The 20,364-nt window shown below is 44.9% G+C and overlaps 4 protein-coding genes across 4 annotated transcripts; 2 read left to right on the top strand and 2 right to left on the bottom strand.

Moving 5' to 3' along the window:
• Window positions 1-12,470: 12,470 nt before the first annotated feature.
• Window positions 12,471-13,665, top strand: PtA15_5A330 (uncharacterized protein; the record flags this gene model as incomplete). Its single annotated transcript, XM_053169080.1, has 6 exons — window positions 12,471-12,640; window positions 12,718-12,757; window positions 12,822-13,066; window positions 13,145-13,247; window positions 13,327-13,441; window positions 13,523-13,665. 6 exons carry the CDS (start codon window positions 12,471-12,473, stop codon window positions 13,663-13,665), a joined length of 816 nt encoding a protein of 271 aa, XP_053020312.1.
• Window positions 13,666-14,768: 1,103 nt separating this feature from the next.
• PtA15_5A329 (uncharacterized protein) lies at window positions 14,769-15,257 on the top strand (the record flags this gene model as incomplete). Its single annotated transcript, XM_053169078.1, has 1 exon — window positions 14,769-15,257. The coding sequence occupies one exon, from the start codon at window positions 14,769-14,771 to the stop codon at window positions 15,255-15,257; it is 489 nt and encodes a 162-aa protein (XP_053020311.1).
• A 654-nt stretch (window positions 15,258-15,911) lies between these two features.
• On the bottom strand, window positions 15,912-17,558 carry PtA15_5A328 (uncharacterized protein; the record flags this gene model as incomplete). The annotated part of the gene is made up of 4 exons (XM_053169077.1): window positions 15,912-16,380; window positions 16,490-16,761; window positions 16,881-17,251; window positions 17,375-17,558. 4 exons carry the CDS (start codon window positions 17,556-17,558, stop codon window positions 15,912-15,914), a joined length of 1,296 nt encoding a protein of 431 aa, XP_053020310.1.
• A 700-nt stretch (window positions 17,559-18,258) lies between these two features.
• PtA15_5A327 (uncharacterized protein) lies at window positions 18,259-19,607 on the bottom strand (the record flags this gene model as incomplete). Its single annotated transcript, XM_053169076.1, has 4 exons — window positions 18,259-18,553; window positions 18,642-18,778; window positions 18,872-18,955; window positions 19,359-19,607. 4 exons carry the CDS (start codon window positions 19,605-19,607, stop codon window positions 18,259-18,261), a joined length of 765 nt encoding a protein of 254 aa, XP_053020309.1.
• Between the last annotated feature and the right edge of the window lie 757 nt (window positions 19,608-20,364).

Below are 20,364 nucleotides of genomic sequence, written 5' to 3'. Positions count from 1 at the left end.
CTACCATACAAATGTCACAGGATGTGAAATGTGAAGGACAGGTTTGAAGCAGAGAACAAAAAAAAGAAAACAACAGAAACAGGAAACCTCAACATGTGACGGGTGCCAGAGCGCTGCGCAGTGCGCATGAGGTCACGCGCCAGATGATCGGTGGTCGAGTAGTGTTCAGGCTCTGGGTTCGAGTCCAAAGTTGCTTCAGGGGTTAACTAGGGGCTACGCGAGCTGCGGCGCCCGCGTACGTATGTATATATCTTAGAGAGCCCCCGGTAACCCATAGGTTTCCGGGGTTTGGGTTCGAGTACACCACAGGTGAAGTTTTAAAGTTTGAATCCAGTAAAAATACTGGAGGGCAAGAAAAACCGAAAAGCGATCGGAATGCTTCCGGTGTGGTCAAAGGACCGGAATCATTCCAATCGCGATTCAGGTTAAACCCAAACCTGAAAAGATGGGTCCGCGCCGGAATGAAGTCGGAATTCATTCGACTTCATTCCAGGAAACAGACCGGAATCTCATTCCGGTTTCTTTCCTGGATTTTCCCCGGAATAGTTTTGTATACAACCGGGCAAGCCCCACAAATGCAGCCTTATATCCACTAATCACACACCTGACTGCATGGTGTGTCTAGCATAGTGGTCAAGCAGCTCCTGTGGGGTGGATCAGCCAGATGGTGCTGGTTCGATTCCCCTTTTGTTTGACAAGTTGCCCACTCTCATTTTCAAGCCTTCAGCAGACCGCGCCAACCCGTCACCATTCCGAATAGCCATCAAAAGCAATTCGGAATGGGGTTGGCAATCCGAAATAAATTCGGAATCCCATCCAGTAAACCGCTGGTTTCCTTTCTGGAGAATCGCCGACCGTCAATGGACGGTCCGCCCTTGCAGGCGGGCCAACCGAAAGCATTTCGGTGGGCGATCGAAATAATTTCGACGCGCTTCACCCATGGTGTATGTACACCACGGGCGCAATTCACCGATGGGACAATGTTCTCCCACCGGTTTGCCTTTGGAGGGGCCGCCTGCAGCAGCTTCCGTTAAAACATGGCACTCATGTCATTCTGATGAACGTTGGGCCCACCAGACCGTTGGTTTATCAGTGGGACCGGGGTTTGCAATCGGTTGGGCAGGGCATGTGAGCGTGCAAAAAGGAGCCGCACCTCAGGAGGTAGGCATCGTGGATCGCCGGTCCCCGCAGGGGAAACACTGATCACCAAGGGCACAGGGCATGGTGCAATCAGCAAGCATCATGCGCAATTGGTTGGAGTGGCATCCGGAATTGAAACCTATGTCGGTCCCCAGGAAGGTCCTGGGGTCAGTCTTCATCAAGACACCAAACGTTCTTGTTGCGTTGAAAACTCGTCTGCACAACGGATTATTTCCATCCGTTGTTGCAGCGGTCAGACCTCCGCATGCTCAACGGGTCGCTTGACATAGACAATGCAGGCCCGTTGGGGACATGTCTGCTGAACCAGACCGTTGCAGCAACGGTCTGGGATGTCAGAAACAGGCCCGGTGGTGTAGTTTTGCCCGGGTTCAGCCTTTTGTCGAGTCTTTGGTTGCGGACGCCGGTCTAATGCCGCCGATCATCCGTCGTCTGTCAGGTTGTGGTTCTGCTACTCTTAGCTTTATCATACCTGCTGGTGTCACTCATTCATGACCTGTCATTTACAGGTCTTACCCTCAATTAGGGATCTTCATGTGACACCAGTGGATGTTCTTTCACCCACCTGCAGCCATTCATATCCAAGCGTCCTTAGTACAGTGGTTAGTACACTTGACATGGATATAAGAGACATGGGTTCAACTCCCATAGGACACATAATATTATATGGAGTTTCACATTGTCTTCCAACTGCCGCCGATCTGCCCTTGCCGTTTCCTCCACTCCAATGTTTGCTTTCCGTGTCCATTCAAGTATGACAAGGTATTGATTCATTCCAATCCTATTCTAGTCAGGTTGTTCCACATGTCTTGGGAGGATATCATAAGCTAACCCTCCCCCAACTTGTATTTTTCAACCAGTGTTTTTCATCTTTGCCTTGCTTTGGCCGTCTTTGAATCGGATCACCCGTCAAGATCGCCAACCTCCTGTGTGTCGTGTTTTAAAAAGCAGCTGACCGCGTCACCTGACGTCATTGCTATTGTCGCTGCATCGGATTTGTTGCCCAGAAGAACCAGGGAAACCGCCAACAATATTGTCTATTAAAGCAAGGCCTCTTGTTGGTCTGTCCTCTGGTTTTTTCCTGTGTACGCGCCTCCTGTTCTTTCATTCGCCAGAAAACAAACATCAAGTCACTTCAATGAATCCAACCACCCGCCGTCCAATAACAATTGTCACGTTGCAATGTTTCCCTTGATCCGACCCTGTAAGATTGAAGTTTGCATCTTCTTGCAGGCCTGGCTTCTAGATAAATCCGTCAATGAACCACATCCCCCAGTTTGTCCTTGAGGATGATAATAAGATCTGAGCTGGAAAAAAAATTGAAAATTTTGATCTAGACAAGTCTTTGAGAGACACCCCCTCCCCCAACTTAAGAAAGGTTGTCCCCAACCTCTAAGTGAGAGTGAGAATATGAGAGAGGGTAAGAATAAGAGAGAAAGTGAGCTCAGGATACCAATCTGAGGGTTTTGAGAGAAGTGAGAGCACCTCCCCCAACTTAACCAGTGAGTTTTTGTCTTTTGATTTATGTGTTGATGTGTTTTATGCTAAAATTTGATGTTCTTGAAGTGTTTTAATGCTGCTTTTGAATTGATTTTTGAGTGTTTTTAGAGTTTGTGCTTGAGTTACTGAATTATAAAGAATTCAACCAGTTTAAGTATTGACAGTTGAGGTTGAACAGTTTAGTCTCATGCCCAGGAGGTAATGCTCAATCAGAAGAATCAGGGTTTTCTTCATCAGAAGAGTGATGACTGTCTTCATCTTGACTGTTCAGTTCAGGATCCTGTTCATCTTCAATGACTTGATCCAGGGGTCGTCCTCAAGGATAGAATCGTTTGATATGAGATGCTGCATAGTTCCGGTGAAGTTCTGTCCCATCCAATTCTTCCAGTACATAAAAGTAGTTGTTTCTTGATTCTAAAGGGACCATTCCAGCAGTTCAAAAATAATTTTCCCCACTGATCCTCCAAACGTTTATTGTAGATGAGTACTAGTTCGCCAGTGTTCAAGGGTCGTTGTAATCGAGCTGCCATTTTTCTATCCCAGTATCTGACAGAAGCTTCTCTGGCTTTCATCATCTTGGTGTGAGCTTCTTCCAGAATTTCTTCCCGTTGTTCAAGTTGCATTGCCCGAGCTTCCAAAAGTTGTTCTGTAGTTTTGATTTCTAACCAATATATTCCCAAATAGGTGTCCATTTCCAAGTCTACTGGTAGTACTGGTAGTTGTCCAAATACAAGTTTGTAGGGAGTGAATCCAGTTGTCCGTTTTGTTGAGATCCTGTCCAAAAATAAAACTAGTGGAAGATACTCCCTCCACTTTCCTCCAGATTCGCCACACATTTTAACCAGAGCGTCCTTGATGGATTGATGTCCACGTTCAATCATTCCATTTGCCTCCGGATAGTAAGGTGTTGTAGGTTTCAGAGTTGCTCCAATACTTTTCACAGCTTCAATGAAGTCTTCTTTGAATTCCGCGCCGTTATCCACTGTGACTGTTTTGATTGAACCATATCTGTAGACCCAGTTTTCCAAAAGAAACTTGGCCACATTGCTTGCAGTGAGTTTGACCAGAGGGGCAGCCTCAACCCATCCAGATAAGTTGTCCCGTGCCACAATAAGATATTTGTATTGAACAGCTTTGATGTGACATGTGTTGTGGTGCTCCATTCCAAACCATAAGTAGTATTTCATTATCTTCTTTTACATATATTCATCATTACATTGCCTATTACCTCATCAACCCTTCACAAATACCTCATTATTATTGCATATCCAGATTCTACACCTCATTTCACCTATAGTCACTCATACATAGTACCCCTTTATTCTTAATGGTTCAATAGTTATAGAGGATGTAAGACTGACAGAAACCCTACAGTCTTCATTAGTTACAATACCCATTTCATTAGTAACTTGCTTGAATCATTACATCACATTCTTTTTACAGATACTTTCTCACATACTAAACCCTTTACATACATTACTCATTATGTACTATGGCTATTGTACAAATTACATCATTGGATCTATGCTTACCTCTTTCAGTAGTGCTCATCATTACAAGTTGTTACTATGTTCACATCATCTTCCCCATTTGTACAGTCTTTTCTTCCCATAGCCAGAACCCTTCCCCATTTGTACATTCTATATTCCCATAGCCAGAATTCCTCATTGTCTGTGCTCATCCCTCCTTCATATAAGAACTGTCCTTCCCCCCTCACTTGTACCCCAGCAGAGGAGACCCTAGCCAGCCTATGAAAGATTTATGCAGAATTTTAGTTACAGAAATTATAGTGCCCATTCTCATCAACCCATTGCTATTGAATCATTGCCATTGCTTTGCCCCTTTCAGCCATTTCCCCAACCCTCTCATCCTCAGTAGCCAAGCAGTAGTTAAAGCTCATAGTACTAGCTCCCAAGATCAAGTAAAAATCAGCCACACCTTTTCTTTCTTTTTCTTAGTGTTACTCTCATCCCCTCAGCATTAGTCAGGAAGGCAGCCTCATCAGCACCCTTGCATAGCTTACATTAGTACTAGTGTTGCTATCCATTTCCCTTCCAAGCTCTATTCTGCCCTTAGAGTAGTTCCACAGCGTCCAGATCAACTCGTCCAAAGATGTAGCTATCCCCAGTTGCATTTTGAATTTCCCTAGGTACTGTTGGATCCCGTTTTTGACAAGCTTCACAGCTTCGAACCCAGTTCTTGACTTTCTTCTTCAGGCTAGGCCATCAAAACTGAGTTACTAATTGCTGATAAGTTTCTTCTACTCCACAATGTCCCAATTCTTCGTGAACCTGTTGTAGCAGTGTTTCTTGATAAGTGTAGAGATTACTATCTGTGGAGTGGGTGAGTGTTTCCGCATAAGTCGTCCATCGCTACTGCAGAATTTAGCTGAGTTCCGCCGTAATTTTGCAAAATCCACTTTGTCCATTCCGTCAGGCGGTTCCAAGGTTTCCAGGTAGTGTCAAAGGTTCCTCCAATATCCTGGAGACTCCCATTCCTTGAGCTCCAGAACTGTTGATTGAGTACAGATCCTAAATGTGTAACAGGGTTTGATCAGGGGTTCCTCCTTGTCAAATTCATCCTGGTCCTCGTAGAATTCCTCGTCTTTGCTAGAAATAGGGCGTCTTGAAAGCCCATCCAGTAATGTGAAAGTTTTCCCAGATTTATGAACTATGTCGTAAGAAAATAGCTGAATAAATGACACCCATTGAGTCATAGGTGCATTGGGTAATGATGGAGAGTTTATCATCTGAATTAATGACTTGGCGTCCACTTGGAGTTCAAATTGTTGGCCCCAAAGATAGATCTGTAACTTCTTCAAAACCCTAGCTACTCCGCACAACTCCAACTTAGGCTGAGAGTACTGTAATTCCACTGGTGAGAATACTATTGATCCGTAAAGTATGGGTCGATCCAATCCAGTTTTGAGTTCTTGTTGCATCAACACCGCACCTGCCGCTATGAAGCTTGAGTCAACCGCCAGTTTAATCAATCCTGCATCCGCCAAGTAGTCAATGCTTTTGAGAACAATATCTTTGCCAATTATTTCCTTGAGTTGCTTGAAAGCTTAATCACATTTATCCGTCCAAATCCATTCGGCGTCCTTCCTGGTGAGCTGTTGTAAAGGTGCTGCCTTTTCAGACAGATTTTCAATGAATATTTGTACGTAAGTGATTATTCCTAGAAATCCGTGAAGTTCTGTGACGTTTGAAGGTGTAGGCCAGGTTAATATCTTGTTTTTCTTTTGTGCAGAAACTTGTTGTCCAATCTGAGAAACCACATGTCCAACAATATCCAAAGCAGGGACGCAACAAGAAAAAATTTTCCCTGAAACTGTGAGTCCTGCTTCTTCTACCCTGAATAATATTCGTTCCAATGTTTGTGCGTATTCCCAAATAAATTGTCTAACTCCTGGATTTTCCTTCAAAGTTTGCCCACCATAGGTTGTTCATGGTCCTTTGATGCCGCCGTTGTCGATGAACACGCCCACATGTTCTGAAATCTCATCTTGAAAGATCCACATCATCTGAGCCTGATATACCGCTACTGAATTGGTTGCACCTTGAGGAAGTCGAGTAAGCTGGAATTGTCCTAGTGGAGTGTTGAAAGTTGTGAGGGGTCTTGATTCTTCCGCTAATTCTCTTTTGTTGTATCCTCCCATAATATCACCAAGTCCATAGCAAGCTCTTCCAGCAAAAGATTCAATGAATTCTTCTGTTGCAGGGGGCAAGCCAGCATCCTTGATTGTAACTTTGTTCATTTCTTGTAGATTGTGTACAATTCTGAGTTTCCCGTCATGTTTGGCAACACAAAACACTGGACTGGAGTAGCTTGATGTTGATGGTTTGTAAAGGCCAGTCCTAACTCGTTCCTGTACTAGTTCAGTGTATTCTTCTTTAATTGCCGCCGGAATGAGAATTGGTTTCTTCTGCCATGGAGTGTGTTCTACTACTGGTATGACATAAGGTAAGCCATAAGAGTGTTTCAACAATCCATGTTCCGCCGGACAGAATGCAAGAGAGTTTTGTCAAATAACAATGAGATGTTTAAACAGCTTGAGTTCCTCTGGCCAGAGCCATCCTTCAGGTCCAAAGTTGATGACTTTCAGGTGTTCTTCTGTGATTTTTGCTGTAGGTAGAAATTCTGGTGGATTAGGTGTTAAGGGTGTTTCATAAGGATCCTGTGATAAAGCTGGTTGTTGAAGAGGTGGGTTGATTGATTGTGGCATGGCTTGATTGATAGGTCAAACTTTTTTGGCCACTGGTTTGTATTTTGTCATACACCACATGTTTTCCTCCTTCCAACTCTTACAGAGATCTTTCTGTGCTGAAGCGCCTAGCCTGGTGGCTAACAAAATGTTTATTCATAAATCTTCGTCCAGGGTTGGTGGTTGTGTCACAATCTGAGGTACAGGTTTTTCCTTTTCTGATTTCTTCCGTAGACGTAAACACATGTTTTTGACCCAACCCAACTTCTTTGAAATTTTGGTTTGAATCTTGACCGAGTCCGTGTTGTTTGAAAAGCGTGACTGATTTAAATGTTGTGTCATGTGAGCAGTTGTTTGCGCAGTCTGTGAGGGGCTTGGTCCTAAATGTTTTAACTGATTCCATCCTTGTCCTTGTCCAACTTTAGCTAATGGTACCGTAATCCTTCTTCCAATATCCCCTTGAAAGGATAGAAATTCGCCAGTCCCCGGATAGTCCAAAGTGCAATCATAGTCAAAAAGGAAAGGCTGTCCAAGGATACATTCCTGAGCTTGTGGTGAAACAAAGAGGTGTACCGGTCCAGAGAATTGTCCAATTCCAATGGTGCAGTTTTCCACTACTCCTTTGATATCACATCTTTCTCCGCCAATGCCTCTCATTGGGATCTCCACCTTAACTACTTCTAGGTCCAGATCAATAGCTGCCTGGCTTGGAATTAAATTGACCATTGATCCAGAGTCCACCATGAACGGTACTTTGTGTCCGGAGATTTGAGTGTTGATAAATCCTAACGTGTAACTATAGTAACAGTTGTATTCCAAATCTTCTTCCTCCTTTTTAAGTAACATCAAAGCTGAAACCTTGTGTTCCAATTTTTTGCCATTCAGGTATGACATTGTAGAGGTTTTGTATCCAGGAATCCAAGATTGGAGTTTGTTGATTACTTCTTGAGCGTAGGTTGGAGAGATTGCCGTAAGTTGAGAAAAGGTAGTTGGTATCTTCAAGTTGTCCAGTTCAGTTACTAGAGCCGTTTCTGCTGAACTTTCCTTCTTTGATGGTGTTGATTTCCTGTTAGGGTCCAAGATTTGTCCAGGAGTCTTCCTAGTTGCTAGTACATCTCGAATGACTTCTTCCGGTCCGACTTCCTGATCCACATCCATTGCCAAATCATCTGCTTGTGCCAGAGGTTTTCGTCGTCCACGGAGTGCTTCTGCTCTAGTTGTTGCAATATTGGATTCAAATTTTACTTTTTCAAAGTTAGCTGATCCAAGCCTTGGAGGTTCCCAGTCGATCTTGTGCATCAAAGAGGTACAGTTGGATTCTTGCTGGATTCTTTCACTGTTGATTGAAAATACTGCTGGATTATTGGTTCTGAATGCTGCCGTTACTTTTGATTTAGGTTTTGCGGAGTCCGCAGCCACCACTACACAAATAGGTCTTGAGTTGTCCGCTGGGATCTTCTCACCACTGGGGAGACAAAAGTCACCTCCATCACACTTGACTAAGCCTTCTCTTTCGTCCTTCTGAGCTTCATAACAAGAGAAAGCTGAATGTCCTTCTTGGTGACAGTAGGTACAAGGTCAGGGTTTGTACAGTCGTCCACTTGGCCTTTCATTTCCACAAGAGTATTCCGCCTTTGGTGGGTTCGCTAGCTTGCCAGTTAAAGCATTGATTGCTTTTGCCAGACTGTTGACTTGCTTCTGCAGTACCTCCGGGGGTTTCTTCAACCATCTTCTCCCGTTTCTTGCCATTGCCTTTCTTCTTTTCTAACTTCTTTTGCATTGCTTGATTAGCTTCACTGAACCCGCTTCCTACAAATGTTTTGTCTGCTGCAGCTCGGACTTCATCCTCAGCCACATCCATCAAGTCTTCTAGGTGGGGCGTCTTAGGATAACCATCTTTGCCATAAGGAATCAGGTCCTGTTTGATTGATTTCTGTAACTCTCTAGAAAAAGACATAAAAAATAGGTGAGTAACGTCTTGTTGGTCTCTAATGTGCTCATTAGCAACCAAATACTTTGTTATTAATAAAAATTTTGATTTGTAGTTCTTGTATTCTTTGAATCCTTTAGGTCCACCAGCCTTTGCCTGTTCTTCCACAAATTTTTGCAGGTCTCAAATGGTGAATCAAATTTTTGCATGGGTGTCACCCCATATTTCCTTCATGCTACGCCTAAGCATGTTCCAGTCCCGTTGTTCGTATCCGTCCATTGATTCCAGTTCTTGCTTCAGGTCTTCATGTCCAACAAAGCTTCAAATCTGCCAAACCATGTCATATTCTTCTGCTCCATAAACTTCTGCCGCCAGTTCAAATCGGTCCATAAATTCCTTGAAGTTTTCGCCATCATATAATAAGTTTGCCGCTTTGATAATTGTCACTTTTCTTCTGGGTTCAATCATGGTTGGGTTGTTTACTTTGGGGTCTTGAGGTAAGCCATATGTTCCAGGAGGGTGAGTCTGAGTGTTTTCTTGAGTAGTTCTATTGTTGGCCAGCCGTCCACAATAGGTCCTTGTTCAAGTGTGAGACATAGGTGGTGGAGGTAGTGGATCAACATTCATTCTAGTGTTCTGATTGTTTTGAGTTTCATTGAATAGTCCGAGTGGATTTGGATTGTTTGTTGGTAGGATGTTTTCCAATTCTTCATTCTGTGGAAAAGCCATGTCTCAGTGTTTAACTGATTTCTGATCCTTTATGTTAGATGAGTTGTTCTGTATTTGCTAGTAGTTGTCCTAAGGGGTTTGGTCTCTGGGTTTCTTCCAGGGCAAGTTGGGGGGTTATACTATACTAAACTAATAATAATGCTAAAAAAACTAAATAGTATGATATGTTGTCCAAATATTCAGATGCGTAGAGGGTTATCACAACTAAAATCTGTCCGCAGTGAGTCTATGCTGCCTACCACCATTGCAAAGCAATCTCCATTTCTTGGCAGAAACCAGATTTTCCTTGATGTAATAATATATTTTCATTGATCATGTGCTTATTATGCCGTCCACACCGCTCAAAATGTGTTTTCATATATGAAAAACAAACCTTTTGGCTTGGTAGAAATACCTTTTTGATGAAAGTGCATAAATTCAATGAATCTTCTTTCTGTTTTTATCACTCAAGATATTTATAGACTTGTGGAAAAAATTAACATAGTGGATACTTGTATCTTTTGTATTGATTGATGCTATAAGCATCACATACTTTGAGAGAAAAGGTGATTTCCTTCTGAACTGAGCTAGCTTCACTCACTGGCTATCCCCTTGATGTTTTATTTTGGCATCAAATGATGAAAAATTGCTAACTGATCAATCACCACAACCACCTTGTGATCTTGCAGGTGGCAGATAGGCATCTGGGCTGCAAGCATTCTCACATAATTGTTTTAGCAAATTTTATGATTTTTTTCACAAGAGAGTTGGAAGTGTGGGCTAAGTTCAGGGGAGCTCCAGATTATCCAGGGTTTCTTAATCACTTCAGAAAATTCCGACAAAAGAATGTGTGTACATATAGGTGAAAATATATATAACTCTTTTAAATATTTCATCTAATATTCCGGTGTTGCGTGGGCACTCAGCTCAGCATTGCTTGGCTGTGTGGTAATATAGGTGTCACACAAACGTACGGGCGTACAGTTGTGTGACAAATCCTTCCAGCTAGCCCCTTAGAAAATGCACACTGAATTCAAACCAGATTAAAATCATGATTTAAGAAAAACTGGCATATTTTTGGCAAGGATAAGATACCTTCTCCATATTATACCTTGGCCCAAGGGGACCAAGTTCAAGCAGCATTGATAATTACCCTGTCACCTCACACACCTTGTTTTGAATTCTGTGTGCGCTGAAAATTACAAAAAGAATGTTCCAGAGCAACCTGTAGGGTATGGGTTTACACAGAGGTTAAAAATCATCATGGTCAAAAAATTCTTATCTTTGGTCAAAATTATAGATTGAGTACAACTGATCATAAAGTTGGGCTGGGTTTCAACATAGTTATGGGGTACATTATACAGTTACATTACACAAAACATCTGGCATGATTCCAGGTAACATCAGTATAGATTGTGCATTACATGACCTGGTCTTCAAACCAAGATCAGACCAACTTCAAACCAACTTTGAACCAGTAACTAACAAGGATCGGACCAAACCTCGGCATGAATTGTGCAAAGGCACTCGTAAACAGGTGCTGAGCAAACATCTGTGGTGTATGTATTTAAAAATGAAACCTGCCTCCATGTATCAATCAAACCGTGAGAGGGTCCGTGAAACAATGATCCGCATGGCTCCCCCGCCTGTCAACCTTTACTTGGCAAAATCCAAGGACATTGCTGACTACCAAGTGCAAGCAACTGCTCATTCTGAGACAAATCACTCAAAGGAGACGTGAAAAGTTGCCTGAGAAGGAAGGCTACAATTCTGTCTCCTTGGAATGTCGTGCAAGGCGGTTGTTTTTGTTTAAACAGCTGCAAATTGAAAAAAGTTGAAATTCTCAACAATTTCCTCAAGTGCTCAGGCCACGCGGGCAACTTTTGACATAAGCCTTTCCTACGGAGAGTCCCTTGAGCCCCGTTTGAGAGGCTTTGTTAAGCTTGGGCTCAAGGGAAGTCCTTCATTGGAGGACTTCCCCGGGCAAGAATAGGCAAAATACTTCCCGTTGAGATCTACAGACCCTGCAGAGTCAGATCTGCAGCCAGAAAACCTTAATTTTTGCAGGGAAATGTGGTCCCAGGGGCTGCAGATCTGGTTCTGCAGGGTCTGTAAATCTTGACGGGAAGTATTTTGCCTATTCTTGCCCGCCCAAGCCAAACTTAGTCAGCCCCTGCCTTTGAGTAAGCGGGGAAAATTGGCGTGAATGCTGAGTACCGCCTCAACCCATTTGGCTGGTGTCAAACATTGACACCACACCACCACGGCATCCTGTGCACAAAATGGGCCGCCCAGGAGTCAAATGAGAGCCCTGCATCTGGCCTTCAAATTTACATAAAACATTTTATTTTAGCACACGCAGTCTTGAAGCTACAAAGCTTGTAACATCATGTCTCCAAGACTTTTGGGTTGATCATACATACCTACACATGCGGGAAGTACATGTGAGCTGAATGATGATGTACAGTAATGGTGGCTTCTATGCTATGTGTTTGTCACGGTACAGGAAGGATACTGAAACTTTATTGGTTAATGTGGTGTACAAGAGTGAAAAAAATGTGGTTTGAGATTTGGAAAGGAGCTCATCGTGTTTTTTGAAGGGATGTCTAGCGGTGCTCTGGGGGGGCGGATGGATGATGAATAGATGGATGGCTGCGCAAGAAGCCGGGCTACAAGGCCGTACCGCCGTACCACTCATGGCCTGATAAGAAGAAAGAGTGATGTGCAATAATAAATTTAAGGGAAAATGGGGGTTGGCCGGGCCCCCAGCCGGTCAGCTCTCACGCTGACCCTGCGTCTCCTCCAGAGCGGCTGGGTTAAGCTCGCGCCCGCGCCGCCTCTCTTGCCTCAGAAGCTTGCAGAAGCCACCTGCGGCGCACCTCACGAGCTGCAGGGAGAAAATTGCCAGGACGGGCAAGCTCCAAAGTTGACCAATTGAACCAAAAATATCATCCAAAAGAAAACGTCATGACTTCCTCTACCAACGAAACCTCTGACCTGATTGGAAGCAACTATTACAAGCTCGAATCACCCACCCAACTTCAAAACCTCCTCGGCGCCGACTTGAAACGACTAAGTATTCTCTACTTCAGAGCCGAGTGGGCAGAGATCTGTCGAACTGCCGATCCGTTTATTAGGTGTGTAGTAGCAACTCAGTCAATTTTCTGTACCACGTGCACAAGTGCTGATTCTGCGTTGATATAAAAAAACTCAGGTCATTGTCTCAAAAGTGGAAGGAGCCTCTGTTTCTCGAAGTGAGTACTTCTCCAGTTGACCTCGATCGATTCATCGCCATCTCATGGACGCTCAACTACGCAGATTGAAGCCGAAAGTCTACCCGAAGTTGCCGAATCATTTGAGGTCTCTTCTGTGCCTTGTTTCGTCGTCTTGAGGGGCCACCAGCTCCTCTCACGAATTATCGGTGCTGAGCTGTCGCAGCTTGAATCCGATGTTGAGAAGTTTGTCAAAGCAAGCCAGAACAAACAAAGCAACAGCAAGTATGAGGTTTTGAGTGAGACGACACAGAAGCCGCAACCCCCACCATCTGGCCCCAATGTCAATAAGTGAGCACTCGATCCATAGAACAAATTGAGCACAAGACGCATACTGTCACTAACAGTACCTACCTCTATCTTTGAAAGATCGCAAGCGGGGGCAATCTCCAACGAACACGAGACAGAAGAACAACTTTTTGCCCGTTGTAAAGACATAATGCAACAATCCAAAGTTGTGGTGTTCATGAAGGTGAGTATTTCTTCACTGACCAAGGGCTATATGCGTCTATCCTACCATCTGATTTCACTACTGTTTTCAAAAAACTCAGGGAGATCCTAGAACACCGCGATGCGGGTTTTCCCAGCAGACCGTCAAAATCCTTCAGGATCTCAACGTCGAATTTACTACATTTGACATTCTGACTGACGAAAAAGTTAGGCAAGGTAAGACGGCGGAACTTCATCTAAGAATTAGCGCCCGCCCGATTGCTGATCGATACCCCTGTTCAATCTTACTATATCTAGGTATGAAGAAATTGAACTCATGGCCAACTTTCCCTCAAATTATCATCAAAGGTGAACTAGTAGGTGGCTTGGATATTCTGAAGGAAATGATACAAAACAATGGCAAGGACAAAACCGAACTTGATGAATTACTCGAAAATTAAAACTCACCTTGAGTGATATCTTTGGAACAAACCTTTCTCCCCAGCCTAACGCTTCTTCAACCAATAGTTTGTTCAGTCGGCCGCCCAATTCAACGGGCACTTGCAATTGACTTGTACAATAGAGTATATTCATGCTATCGTTACCCTTTGTCCGGTTAAGATTCGACAATTCAGACAGCTTTAGTTATCAGGCGGACACCTGCGGACACATCAAGAGCATCGCCCAAGCTGCATCTTTTATCACCCGTACCGTACATCACAACGCCGTTTAGAGTTGGGTGTTTGCTGCAAATATATTGAACCTCATGTATTTGTTTCTAGAAAAGCAAAGCTTCAGAGCGACTCTTTTATGTTCTTGGGAAGCTTTACTGATTAGCTACATACATACTTCATTGAGGTGGGTGGAATTGATTGATGGAATCAGTTGTCGCTTTCTAATGTCTGCATTACGCAGTGAAATCTTTGTGATAATACATCATCAGAACCCAGCTCTACTTCGGCAAGTTTTCGCAGAACATAAATGTCTTTGATCGCGGCGACCCTTCCTTGCGCAAACGCCTAAGGTCAGACCGAGATGTATCAACGGGTGGACGTGATCAAAAGGTTTGGCAGCCTTAGATGCTACTGCTAGGTTGGTCCAAAGTATCGTAGCCTTTGAATTCAGCTGATATTCCATCAGTCTCATTCGAAATCAGCCTTGCCATCGCGTCATACTCGGTTGGTTTCGAGTTAGCTTTCCACGATTGAAGATACTCCAGGTCTTGTTTTTGTTGGACCAGCCATCTTGATGGACTTGCGACTCCCATAAGAGAAGAGGTCTGGTCCTCATCTTCCGCCTTTCCTCATCCACCATCCGTTCTTACTACCTTATCTCACTTCTATCATCAGAAAAACCTGTCAAACCTTTATTGATCCCAGAACAATAATCTCCTATATACTCATCATCAATCCACAGGACCACCTCAACTTCTCAATCTGTTACGTTGGAAAATAACTCGCCCTAGTGAGTCAACATTGATCAGCGCTCTTCACGTTTTTTTTTGCTTCTTTTCAGTTTCTGATTAAATCTTTGAAAGCTTCATAGTTCTGATTCATACCAGGAAATGCTGCTTAGCGCCCCCAAGACAACTTGTTTACTTTTCCCCAACGAGAGTGAATTCATCACTGTTTTGGAAGTCGGAGTGCAACGAGAACTCTCCCCGAGCGTCAACTGCAAATCCGCCCGAAAGCAACCCAAGCCGCCCAAAATTAGCCAGAAGCCAAAAGGCAGACTCGGATCAAAAGCCGGCCTACTTGCGACCCCTCTAGAGCCTTCGATTCTATCAACAATTATTGTGAAGTCAATTATTCAAAGGAATCATTTCCGACATGCAAAGGTTGAACTCGGCCTATACCTTCTGTTTGACTCGGATACTGGGCGAAATCCTCCCGCCACACTTACAGGACCCGAGTCTGGCTCCTCTCCTCAAGATTATTGGCTAGATTCCTCAGAAACCTCAATATCCTTCAATGATTCTCTACCCTCCCATCTTTTCAACCCTCCACGTCTACCTATAATTCAATTAGTCAAGAATTGGTGGCGGTATCGGTGAAGAAGAATCTCTTCAATAAACGATTGTGACTACATCTTAGGGACAGTCGCCTATTTTTTTATTGAAACACACCTGAAAACTCGCTGGATATCTAGTTCCTGGGGCCTTCGTAATTGTTTTGTAAAATCGATATTTGATTTCGATCCAAGCGATATGTTTCCTCATCCTTGTTTTCCTCTTTTGTTGTTCGTGAGATCTGTTCAACTTCATGTCGTTTTTATCTTCTCTGTGTCTGACTTATTTCAACAATCTCATTTACTTATCTAATCAACACTTATGAATTCAAGTCTACGCATTATACGACGTTTGGACAGGGCTTGTGGCCAAGCATTTCTGGCCACTACAGACTCTATTTCTCTTTTTCAGAAACGTCATAGGGTTTAATAGATCTGGGAAGATTGTCCGACACTCAAGACAAGTTAAGGTACACTCAACTAGAAAAAAAAACAGAAAAGAAAAGAAAAGAAAAGCAGAGCAAAAAAAGAGAAGAAAAGAAAGAGAAACCTATGAACATTAAGTGGAATTCATGACTTCCGGTTTCCTAGCAAACAAGAAGAATGAGAAGAATTCGCACGTGGCTGTGGCTGATCGTATATCCCTCAGAAAGGATAACATCACTCAAAAAAGTGCGAGGGAGAGGGAGGTGGGTTCCAATTAATGAATTAGTTCAAGAGTCTGGATAAGTTTCCCAACCAGCTCTTCGCACTCCGACCGACTACCGACGGTGATCCTGAGACATCCTTGACATCCCAACTCATCGCCGCGATATCGGACGACGATCGGAGTCCGGTCATGGTCGTAATCCTCGGCCATGGACTTGTAGACCTTTTTAGCCCGTTGACTGTCAACAATTGTTTGCAAATTGGACGCCATCACTTGGATCAAGATGAAATTGGCTTCCGTCTGTCCCAAGATTTTGCCCAGACCTGGGATCGTGGGTAATTCCTTCTGCAGCCAATCGCGGTTCTCGTTGATCTTGCTAATGTGGGCTTCCATCTGTTTCAGTCTATCCGGCTTGGTTGCTTCATATCCTAGGGAAGATGTTGGCGATGAGATCGTATAGGGTGCTTTGGTGTTGTTTAATACTTGAATTAAGTCCGCCGATCCGTAAGCAATTCCCAGTCTATTCCAATAGATCAAGGAACGCAAAATCATTTCAGTCAGTCAGGCTACCCTGCCTTTGTTTAGAGGTAACTACAGGAGGAGAGTTGAGCGTAATCAAGCAAACGTACCGAATGCCAGCCAAGCCAAAACCTTTACTGAGAGTCTGAGTGACTATCAAGTTTTTCCAGCCTTGTCTGACTAGTTTGATCGCGCTTTTCTCGTTCCCAGCGAAGTCAATGTACGCTTCGTCCACAATCACGATCCCGTTAAATTTTGGATTCAGCAAGATTTTTTCGATCGTGTCCAACGGTATTGTTGTTCCCGTTGGGTTGCCAGGAGAGCATAGAATGAGCAACTTGATCGGCCTGGAACTTGATTGTTGCGATAATTGCTCATCGAGCTTTTTTAATGGTGAGATAAAAACCGCGTACCGAAGCAATAGGTCAGCAAGGTTATCGAATTGACAAATTGGGTCTGAAACGTGCTCAAAAATGGTGATGATCGGAGGGTCCGACTCACATGTTCCAGGTCAACTGTGAAGGCACCAGCTTGCACATTTAGGGGGACATTGACGATTCCCACGTCGTTCACCTTTGCGCAAACGGAGTACATGCCATAAGTCGGCGGGGTCACGATGACCTGATCACCGATTCCTTCAGAGTCACCGGGTTTGCAAGCGATCCGAAATAACAAGTCGAGTATTTCATCTGACCCGACCCCCAAAAAGACGTTTGCGGGTTCGAGTGGAGGGAGATCTGGTTGGATCGAGTTCCGGTAATCACAGAGGTTCCGTTTGATCGGTATCTGGCTTGGTGATGGGTATCGGTGCAACGAAAGCGAGCGGATATTTAATTCCCCGTTCTCAAGAGAAAGTTGTTGGGCTGGTACGTCTGCAAAGCGTCAACGGGAAAAGCGATTGGCAGATTTGATTTGATGACGGACCGGAAATAAGAATCCACGATGGTCAGGTCCAACAGCCAAAATAACAAACGTCAATCGTGAAATAATTTTACCTTCTTTCTTAGAATCCTGGGCGGGTGATAACGCTGAGCCGAGGGAGTTTTCATTAGCGTCTAGTAAAATTCCACGGTCGTAATCATCCCGTGCACAGCGATAGGGCGTCAAGGAGAGGATGTTGGGCCTGATGACTCTGTCGAGTGAGAAATGCTCAGGTAGAGCGGCGTTCACATTGACCATCCTGCAGCCGTCGCCAAATAAATCGGAGCCGTTGTGGAGTCTGTAGCAGTGCAGCTGGGGGACTTGTGAATGTTTGTTGGAAGTGAGGAGTACACCCGGGGAGTCCATCCACGGGGAAATCACGCGGATTCCACGAGGACTCCACGTGGTGGCCGTGCGCGAGGTCGGACCAGCGGCTGTTGGTCCACACGTTCACGGGGTCTCCACCAACTGGGCACGGCGAGGAATCCACGTGGGCTTTTGGCTCTCCGTGGATTCCCCGTGGATTTCTCGTGGCACCGACGGGATGGTCGGGTCCACGCCGGCCCCACCACACCACCGACGGCGATTCCACCGAGGAAAACCCGTGATCACGACGGGTTGGTCGAGCCCACGAGGCAGCGACACCTCGAGCGGTGGTCTCCACGTGGCTCACCGGTCCGTCGCATTCACCTTTGGGGGGTGCGGTGGCTCGGTTAGCCTTGCGCGGACCGGATCAAATCCGCGGGTTATATCTGCAGCAGAATGTGGTACCGCCTGGGTACCACGCACTTCATTGCATGGGGGACATGGAGGAGAACTGGGACGAGGAATGATAAGAAAACAAACAACATAAAAAGGAAAAAAAGGAAAAAAGAAGAAAACATGAAAACATGATAATTCCACCTCCACGCTCGTCACGAGTATGCATGAAAATGCCCAACGAATCAGTCTGTTCTCCTTATTTCTTTCCGCAATCGGATGACTGAGCCAGACTAGCCATTCGCTCATCAATTAAAGAGTATGCGTAGTCATCCAGAACACAACACGAGGCTTTCATGCGTTTTCCAATTGAACCAACAAGCTTCTCGATCAGCTGCCATCCTCTGACAGCCAAGAATCTGAAGTCAATCTGATCCTGTGCAAAGTCAAACGCATCCGCAAAAGGAATAGACACTGGGGAGAGTTTTGATGGCGATGATGCTTCTCCTTTGTCATAATAATCGGTACCGAGAAGGCCCAAATCTTTTCCAAAGCTTAGCAAAAGGAAATCGAAAAAACAAAAAAAAGTTGAGCCATGTGTTTCTGATGCCTACAAAACAATGGGATGTGAGCTCGACTGACGTCATCTGGACAAAGGAGTCCATCGTGAACCGGAAGAAGAGGTCACAAAAGTCGATGCTGTGATTTGCTTTTGCAGTCAACTTCAATATATCAAGCAGCCCATCCATGCTTTTATTGGCGGAAGGGGCAATAATGGTCTTTTGAATTCAATGGCAGCAAAAAAAACAAGCAATTCAGATCGAGATAAGCTTTATGCTGAAAGGTATCTGGATAGTGTTTGTTCATCTCACCTTGAATGTTTTGATACTAAAGATTGCCGAGGTGGCCTGTCGAGCTCTCTTCCACGCAATTGTGCACGTGTGCCAGATCCCAACCTACATGTCCGAGTCTTTGCGACCAAAGCAATCATTCAAGTATTAGCTGGGTGGACAAGAAACAGCACATGAAGTAGCTGAAGTAGCTGCAGGCAGTCAGACGCACAGCGGCCACCCGGGTGCCTTGTGAAATCTACTGTCTTTTCTCTTTGTGGTTCCAATTGCTAGGAAAAAGACGGCAAAGATGGGGGACATGCACAAATTTTGTCCGTCAGACGATGGTTGCATCCAGCTCAAATCACGATGGCTTGTTGAGCTACGTACCTCGATTGCGACTAGTTGTGAACCATTTGGATATGTGACGACTGGATTAGCTTATGGCACGGTCAGCAGGTCGAAGGAGTCAGAATTTTTGGCTCATAATTTGATGAGGAGATAGGAGGAGTCAGAATTTTTGGCTCACAATTTGATGAGGAGATATGATGTTTCCTAGGTGCTGGATTACCAGGGTTTTGAGCAGGGAAAAGTCCAGCTTGTCGAGGTTTAGCTCCATGGGGACGACCCGACCCTTTGACGACATCCGCATCATCTTTGAATCGGATTGGCCGTTTTTCTGGACCCTGACGAACAGTTCGTATTCGAATATCTTTCCATCGGTCGATCTGGTTGAAGCGGGGGTGGTGATGGTGGCTGGGTCTGCAGGATGACACATGATCGTTGAGTGGGAGGGCTGCTGGTTGTTGTGGGACTTAAGAGGGACTTAAGAACAAACACACAAGTCTCGCCTCTCACGGCTCAAAAGGTGTGACGTGGAACCCATGAACGCCATGGAATTGTTCCCATCGGCTCCACCGGGCATCCAAGCAACGGCCGTGGATTCCCCATCTGTGGGAACCACGAGGATGCGCTGTTTTACACAGTTGTCGGCTCCACCGTGATTCTATCACGAGGAGATCCCAGGAGGGTGGAGCCGACTGGATATCACATCGTCACCACCCATTTTCGACGGGGTGGTGATGGCGACGTGGGGCGCAGTGAATTCCACGCGGTTTTCACGGAACCGGTGTCACGCGTCGTATCCACAATCTCGCTCGCCAGGAAGTACCCCCGGCGTGTACCACGTTTGTGATTTCCATCAAACTAGCCATGTGACATGTAGTCCAAATCTCGTCCATGTATGCGCCGCAGCACGTCCGGCGCCCGAGGTTCCGGTTTCTCTTCTCCACCGATTTGGAGGACCGGAACCGGACGCGACGGTGGCTAACCGGATGTGCATCGGGTCACCTTAGTGTCCGTTTTGTTCCTCACAGTGTAGTAGGCGTATCATGGCGTCGCATCCTGGTCTTGAAGCAGGCCAAAAGTTTGTCTGGGGTTTCGTGTGAAATGGCTGTGCCGACAATCTCAGCGAAGCCGCTGCCTTCCGTATGAGGGTCAAGCCGAATCGAATTCCTTTTTCCGTTCAGCAGTGG

This window comes from Puccinia triticina, chromosome 5A (genome assembly GCF_026914185.1).
Source record: "Puccinia triticina chromosome 5A, complete sequence".
NCBI classification, from domain to species: Eukaryota; Fungi; Basidiomycota; class Pucciniomycetes; order Pucciniales; family Pucciniaceae; genus Puccinia; species Puccinia triticina.
This window is presented reverse-complemented; position numbering and strand designations above follow the sequence as displayed.